The 8,256-nt window shown below is 39.0% G+C and overlaps 1 protein-coding gene across 1 annotated transcript in view; it reads right to left on the reverse strand.

The window, feature by feature from the left end:
* LOC144239149 (MICOS complex subunit MIC26-like) overlaps positions 1 to 8,256 on the reverse strand; it is a 51,050-nt gene that overhangs the window by 20,280 nt on the left and 22,514 nt on the right. Inside the window, exons 3-4 of the mRNA XM_077773138.1 lie at positions 7,280 to 7,354; positions 4,692 to 4,746 (exon numbers count right to left, since the gene is read on the reverse strand). Of these exons, the coding sequence (XP_077629264.1) occupies positions 4,692 to 4,746; positions 7,280 to 7,354 (130 nt within the window). The remainder of the gene's footprint in view (positions 1 to 4,691; positions 4,747 to 7,279; positions 7,355 to 8,256) is intronic.

Raw genomic sequence — 8,256 nt, forward strand, 5'->3', positions numbered from 1 at the left:
AAATATATCAAAGCAGACAGAAGGGCGGTTACCAGGAACAGAAAGGTGGAGGAAATGGGGAGATGCTGGTTGCAGGGTACAAAGTTGCAGTCACGTAGAATGAATAAGTCTAAAGAGTAATTAATGTGCGGCATAATGACTATAGTTAATAATATTGAACCTTGGAAATTTACTAAGAGAGATTACAGGTGCTTTCATCTCTAGAAAAGGTAAGTAGCCTGNAATCATTTTGCTATGTATTTGTCTATCAAAACATCACGTTGTACACCTTGAACATTTGAACACTGAATTTTTATTAAAAAATTAAAAAATTTCAAAGTTAGACCAAAAAAGAAAAGAAAAGAAAAAAGAAAAGAAAAGAAAAGAAAAGGAAAGAAAAGAAACCCCAACCAGGAGAAATCTTCTGAGCCCCCTCTTCTGCTGCCAGTACAGGGGACCACCTACCTGAGGGGCCTCCTAACTACCAGCCACCCAGTAACCATACCTACCAGCCCACTCATATTACTGAGTGACCACCTGATGTTCACGTCAGGCCCTTCTACCCCAGCACCATTGCTGAGTATGTGTGTGGGAATGTATACGGGCACGTGTACTTTTTTGAGAAAGAATTAGGGTGTTACATTATTTTAAACCTACTGAGCCCTCCCAGGAGAAGGAAAAGGAAAGAACAAGTGAAGCAGCAAGCGAAAACAAAGGCATATAACCCGCAGCAGTGGGTGTCCTTATGCTGCTGTTGTGTCCAAGAGAGCACGATCTCCAGGTCTCCCTGGATGGTCACCCCCATGGGTATGTGGGGGGGGTGGGTATACACCAGGGAGCACAGCAACACGTCCAGTGGAGGAGGCTTTCTATAGGGCANTCCAGCACCCTGGCCTTGGGATCTTCATAAATTCCAAACACTGTCTAAATAAGACAGGAATGCTTGTTTGGACAGCTTTACAGAAAGGAGGGGAAAGAAGTTTGGGGACGAAATGTTGGTTCAACTCTTTCTCAAGTCGATTAGTAAAAATGAACTCTAACTTTGGGAGGAAGGCACGGAAACTACAAGAGGAGCTCATTCCACAGGCTGAGGGAGTGGTACCAGTGCCGCCTGACTCCAGATTCTAACATAACAGCCAAGGCATGTACAGAAAAGCTTTTTAAATGGCTCTTTTTGTTTTTTTAAGTGAGCTTCACACCCAGTGCAGAGCCCAATGTGGGGAGTGAACTCAGGACCCTGAGATCAAGACCTGAGCTGAGATCAAGAGTTGGACACTTAACCAACTGAACCATGGAGGTGTGTACAGNCACAGGGTTCATAAACTCTCTATTTTAGGAAATTCTGTAAAGTCTGAAATTTATAGTCAGTGAAACTTCAATAGTTTATAACACATTCATCTCATTACAGTGAAGTACTTTATCATCCTTTATTTCTTATAAATGTTTTGAAATCCAGCAGTATGATGTAGTGATATATTTCAGTTGACATTTGTTAGCTTTTAAGTGTTTTAAAAGCTTTAATATCATCACTGATGACTGAAGCTATGATACATCAAGAAATTAACAAAATCACTGTTCTATTTATACCGTGATTAATACCCTCATCCAATAGTGAAACAAACAGAAACAGTTTCTCAGGTGTGACAGACTTTGTTTAACAAAAATTCACTCTTTGTGTAGCAAAGAGAAACAGTAATTTGATCAAGAAAACGTGCCTATGAAGGATAACTATATTCCTTTTTTAACTAAGAGTATATAATTTCTTCCATTCCATATTCTTATAATTTCCATATATGCTTAAAATCAAATATACTGGAGAAAAGAATCCTATCANGAAAACAGTTTCATAAATTACCCATTAAAAAACAAAACACAAAAATCTTACATATAACTAGTATATATAGTATCTCAAAATCATGTGTTCTTTGCTTTATGCTAATATGCTTTTTTCCAACACAATTCTTTTTATGTGATATATAAACGTGATTTGCTATTCACACGGCAAGTACTCAATTTGGATACACTTCTGGTCTGATGACCTATTGACAATAAAGCAATGTTAGATGACCTTCATATCCCAGATGCAACAGATTTGAATCAACTATTCACAAGGGGAGAAATACCAATACAGAGGTTCCATGCTGTCCAAACACAGAAACAGAATAGATCTGGACGCATCGGTCGCTCTTGAAGCTGTGCTTCAAGTTCTCTGAAAGTCAGGGATGGCTCAGGAACTAATGGGTCCTTTGTCATGTGAATTCATTATCTGAACTCAAATACAGAACATATTTGGACAATGCAGGAAACTTGTAGTGCAAGAATATGTGGGAAATAATCAATGGTGAGAGATGAAATGAACACAAATAAATGCAACATGTGAGCCTATCTGTCATGCCTCAACATGCCTTATGGCTTCATTTTAATGATGCTTCCTCTCCTGTCCACTGAGCTGGTCCCACCAAATAGGAGCCATCTGCATTCCTAACCTCCTAAGAAAAGCCCTTCCTGTGAGACTCATCAGCCCACGCCTCTCTCTCCCCTCTGATGTCCCAGATGGCTGTACCATCATCACTTGGTTCATAATCCGACAGCACCTTGTGTTTAATTATTCAGGGGTGTGTTTTATGTCTCCTCAAGGAGAACATATGCCCTTGAATGATGGATCGCTTAGACTTCTATGTTATTTTCCTTCAGTGCTAATAGTGGATGTTCATCCAACAGATGTTTCCTAAAAGCACTGCTAGGTGTTGTTGGATACTGATTCAATTAACAAATGGGTTTCAGAGAAGTTGTAACTTAAAAAGGCTTCACATCTCCTTCTCAACCCCATCTATAGCATTCCCTATCTGCTTCCAGTTTCTGGCACATGAAACACTGAGTCACTCATCCAAGCCTTGATTACGCTGTGCCCTCTGTGCAGAATGCTACCCAAGTTCCACCCGAACATCATGGTGTGGCTGATTCTATTCTGAGATTCATCTCACAAGTCCTTCCCTAGTCTCCTTCCCCTGCCCCTTCAACAGTATTCTGTGACTGTCTCTGTATTTGTGCTAGTGTTGAACGATTTATAATATGCATCTCAGTGGTAGTGACCACTGTTTTAATTGGCTGTGATCTTCAATGCCTGCTGTGATGGTGACTTAACAAATGTACAGGGAACTGAACTAACCAGAACACTCAGTAATTTTCTCCCCCGGAAAAGAGCAGATACATGCCAGTTTTCCATTTCCTAGGCTGTTTGGGAAATGCAGTGACCATTTTAAATACTACTCTACAGCTTGTGCTGCTTGCATGGATTCCTGTCTGGCCTTTTACTTATTTTGCCTTTAATCTAGTTTTCACTTTCCATCTTTTTGTCTGAGTCATCTGAAGCAATGTTCTACTTCCTTTTTTTTTTTGGCCTACCAGCACAGTGTTTTCAATTTGAGATGTACACACAGAGCGGTTGATAAGAGGGCACCCAGAAGGCCGTGGTGAGATGAGCTGCAGTGAGTAAATCACAAAGAAATGGGAGAGGAGATAAGCTAAGAGACTGCAAAGAAGCCACAGCCCAGCTTCTGGTAACATGTCTTGGCTGTGACTCCGAGGAAATGGACAGATCACCTTGGCAGACGACAACACAACTCATAATGGGATGTTTCTTCTGAAGGGTTTTCGCAGTAACCGGTCCAAGAGAAGGAATATGAGACTTATACTGCCAATGACACCTACTGCTAGGAGTCACTGGGAAGTGACAGCTAACAATGGAAAGACCTCCTGAGTCACACATATACTGATAAAAGAGCAGGAGTTCTTTAGTTTATTCAGATTAAAAATGAAGATAAGAAAAGTACCCAACTGTCAGGGTTATGGGGATTATACATAAATTAATATTTTGAAGCACTTAGACTAGTTCCTGGCATGTAATAAAAACTAAGTGTTTATAAAATTAATAAAATTAAGATGTCACTCAGACATGATATTACTCATGGTTGTCAGCAATCACGTAGCAGCCCATCAACACTCTATGATGATCTTCACAAGGAAATAAACCGTATTCATGTTTGTTTTATTCAGTCATGGAAAAAAACACTTATAAAAACATAAGTTTTTCTTTGCTGAGATGCCCAGGAAGGGGAATGAAATAGAATCAATGTCTATTAATTTACCGGTTTCTGATGGACACGAGTCAGAATATAGACTGTGAAGCGAGTTTATGAGGGTATGGCATAAGCAGATGTGAAAAACAATCAAGGACAATAAAAACGCAAGGAAAAATATAAAAACAGTACTCATGCAATAAGGCCTTCCCCAGCCACACCAGTTCGGTTCCTTCTTGCCTCTAAACTTCTGGAACATGTACTAACAGCCATACACATGAGCTATCCTGATTCTGAAAACCTACTGATGAGTCAGAGTGGGTTAGTGTGAGTTAGGGACTGTGCACTTGGAAACAGATGTAAAGAGAAAATAAAATCCAGTGTATCTGAACTTGTTAGCCCAACAATCCTTGAAGAGATCTTGAAGAGACTTTCCAAATGTTTAGGGAAACTTGTTCTCCGAAATCTGAAGAAAACAATAGATCTTCTTTCTAGAAAAATCTACATAGCTCTAATATTCTGCATACAACATTAAGGAATTCCCAGATCTCTTGGAGCCAATCCACGGAATCCCAGTTAAAAAGTCCAATGCTAATGAAGAAAATGATTATGCCTAATTAAATATCAACTTACCTAACCCCCATTGAACCAAGCTCTGCATCTTGGGTTTAGATTGTGAGTACATTTCCTAAAGAGGTGAAAAGAAAATGTATGAGAAGGATATACTGATTAAAAAGTAACAACAAATATAATCATCTTTACTGAATAAATTCTCATGTTAATAACACCTTTTTTTACAAGAAACCCTTTCTTTTTTTAAAAAAAAAAAGTTTATTTATTTTGAGAGAGAAAGAGAGAGTGAGCACAAGTAGGGGAGGAACAGAGAGAGAGGGTGAGAGAGAGAATCCCAAGCATACTCTGCACTGTCAGCACAGAGCCTGATGTGGGGCTTGAACCTGCAAACTGCAAGATCGTGATCTGGGCTGAAATCAAGAGTCAGTCTTATCTGACTGAGCCACCCTGGCGCTTCAGTAACACTTTTTGAACATAGGGAAATAGTGTCTGTCTGGGTATTTTTCTGTTCTTTTTTTCTTGTGTAATTTCCCCTTCACCACAAATTACTCAGGAGAAAATGTATTATTGCCACAGGAAGGAGATTTCATGTAGAGTGATTTAAACAAACCCAGCCTTTTTATTCTTCTATTACACTCAGAGAGAATGGGCAAAAATCAACCCTCTTGGTAATTAAAGTGGCAATTTTTCCCTGTGAGATTAAAGTTGTCCTTCATATTTCCTGATAAGCCATGATTTTAGAGTCTGTATCTGAAAACTGCCCATCAGAAGCAGGAATGCCCATTTTGAATGGGACAAAGGAGTCTATATCCAAGTTTTGAGAGACACTTACCCCAATCCTGAAGCAAATGAAGTATTAACATTTTCTTAACAACAACAACAACAATAACAACAAAATGGCTTTGTAGGTGAACATCATATATCCTAAAGAAAACAAGGACTTAGCTAGAAGATACCTCACCTTCAAGAAGTCTACAATAAAGATAGGAAAAGAGACACAGGGGTAGCAGAAGGTATCAGAACCAGCTGTCACCTGGAAAAGGTTGTGTTTTATTTACTTTGGCCCAAGTCAGAACAAGGTAGCCTAACACTATGAATGTCCTTAAACAGTAAGTGATGCACCGCTGAATTCTACTCCTGAAACCAATATTGCACTGCATGTTCACTAACTGGAATTTAAATAAAAATCTGAAGAAAAATAAATAAAATATACTTACAGATTATTAGGAAATAACAAAAAACAATAAATACTGAATTTAGAGGAGGATATAAAGAACATTAAAAAATTCAATACTGCTTCATTAAAATCCATTATTGGTATTTTATGCCCATAAGAGAAAAGAAAAGCTACAGATAAATATCCAGAGGGATGACCTATTTCTTTTGCTCGAATAATCTTGTCACCATAAAGGAAAATTAAATTAGCTCTTAAATAAAGGGGCTAGAAATTGTTGGCCTGAAAAAGGAGTCAGGAATTAGAAATATTTCTATTGAAAAAGGTTTCATTCTGTAGGAAAATAAAGCCACTGTAATCACAAAACAGCCTTTTTATTTAAAAGTCATACAAACATGTTGATGACTATTCTATCATTCAGAGAGGTATTTTGCTGCACTGAGCATCATGCACACATGAAAAAGTAAAAAACAAAAAGCAATCTTGGGTTGAAAGGTTAAGAGACAAAGTACTTTTATACCCCCCCCAAAAAAAAAGCATGAAGAGTAGTCATGCCTACATGATACAAAAATATTTGCACAAATTTGCTGACTTTATCTTAACCAGCAGATGGCTTAAAAATCTTCTAGAACAAGAGAATAAAGTCTAAGCTCTTTATAACACGTTATGTAAAAGTCTTTAGATATTCATAATTCAATAATACGGTTATGATACTTAAGTATACTGGCTTAATTTATATTGGTGATACAGGCTATGCTTACTATTTTCTTCTAAATTGGTGAAAAGAAGTTCAGCACTAGCACAGAGAGTGGAATTAAAAATTTTTAAACAAGTTCTGGATGAAATCCAGTTTGTAAATCTCAAACAAAGTAAACCTAGACCATGTCACATACATCTACAGACTTTTTACTAATCTGTTATCAATTTTTGAAATCCAGATCCCATATGACAAATACTTTATGTGTGAAAGCCCACACAAGCGTTCTGTAGATTGTAAACTTCCGTTTCAGATGTTAAAAACTGCGAAAGTGCCTCCGTGAACATAGTAACAAGGGCCTGATCTAAAACCTGAGCAGTTACGGAAGCCAATCTATATATGTAGCTCTTTGGTGGCTGGGGCAAACAGTTCAGTACTCAAATATGTAACCCCACACATTTTTGGTTATCCATACTCCGATTATAGTATTCAAAATGTTCTGTAGCCATTCCTGTTAAAATGGTACTGATTTGTAGAATCTCTGGGGGGAGAAAAACTTTCCAATTCGGATATAAATGTTGACACTATATCTTTTTCCTTCTACTAGGGTTCTGGCTCCAAATCCCCCTGAGAGATGGCACTGGTGAATGCTGTAAGTCAGGCATCCTAAGTGAGAGTCCTCCGTCGTGCCTTTTTCTTAAAACACACAGACAATATAGACTTTTCACTACTGACTCTAAACAGAAATGTGTCACTCCACTTTCAGAACAGCTGTACCTGACACCAACTTGTGTATGGCTCGCAGTGATGTCGGATACGTGAGATGCTTTCTTCAAGTTGGGTCCTTGGCTCCTNTTTTTTTTTTGAGAGAGAAAGAGAAAAAGAATGAGCACAAGCACAGGAGAGACAGAGAGGGAGGAAGAGAGAATCTCACGCAGGCTCTTCACTGTCAGCACAGAGCCCAGTGTGGGGCTTGAACCCACAGACTATGAGATCATGACCTGAGCTGAAATCAAGAGTCAGACACTTAACCAACTGAGCCACCCAGGCGCCCTGGTAAGCATGATATTTCTAATAATTCACAGACCGCAGTGACTCTAAGGGTTACGTGCACCCTGAACCTTACTTCAGGGGGTCTTTGCACTTATGAGTAAGGACAAGGCCAAGAAGACAGGACTATGAGGTATCCCTACCCTCCTCCCATTCTAGCGGTTAGCAGACAAAGCAACCCCCTTCATCCATTTCATGTACCAGAATTCGGGATTTCACCTNCAAGCAGGACAGTAAGTTTCTTCTCCACCCAGAAAAGAAACTGCACAGTCACTAATGGCTGCCTTCTTCACCCTCAAACAATGCCAATGTCGCCCATGTCCCAAGGTCTGAGAAGAGTGTAAAGGGCAAAAGATAAACTAATTAGCTTTAGGTAAAAACCATTCAAGTAATGTGGCACGTGACTAGAGGTACACCTTATGTACCTCTACACTAAGTCAGCAGAAACCAAATACCCAAAATAATCAGCAGGAAATAAAGACAGAAAAGAATGTAAAAAAATGGAGAGATTTCTTGTTTTGTTTATTTCGTATTTATTAAGCACTTACTTATGAGCCTCCAATCTCACCAAGAAGAAGAATGAACCCAGGTCTTTAGTTTCTTAGAAAGGGAGCAATGCAAACATTCCCTTGGCTTGCAAAGCAGTCTAGGTTGAGGCAGATCACTGAGAGCTGAGCCGTGCTTACCATCTACTGGGACATACC

Source organism: Crocuta crocuta, unplaced genomic scaffold (assembly GCF_008692635.1).
Source record: "Crocuta crocuta isolate KB4526 unplaced genomic scaffold, BGI_CrCroc_1.0 scaffold660, whole genome shotgun sequence".
NCBI lineage: Eukaryota > Metazoa > Chordata > Mammalia > Carnivora > Hyaenidae > Crocuta > Crocuta crocuta.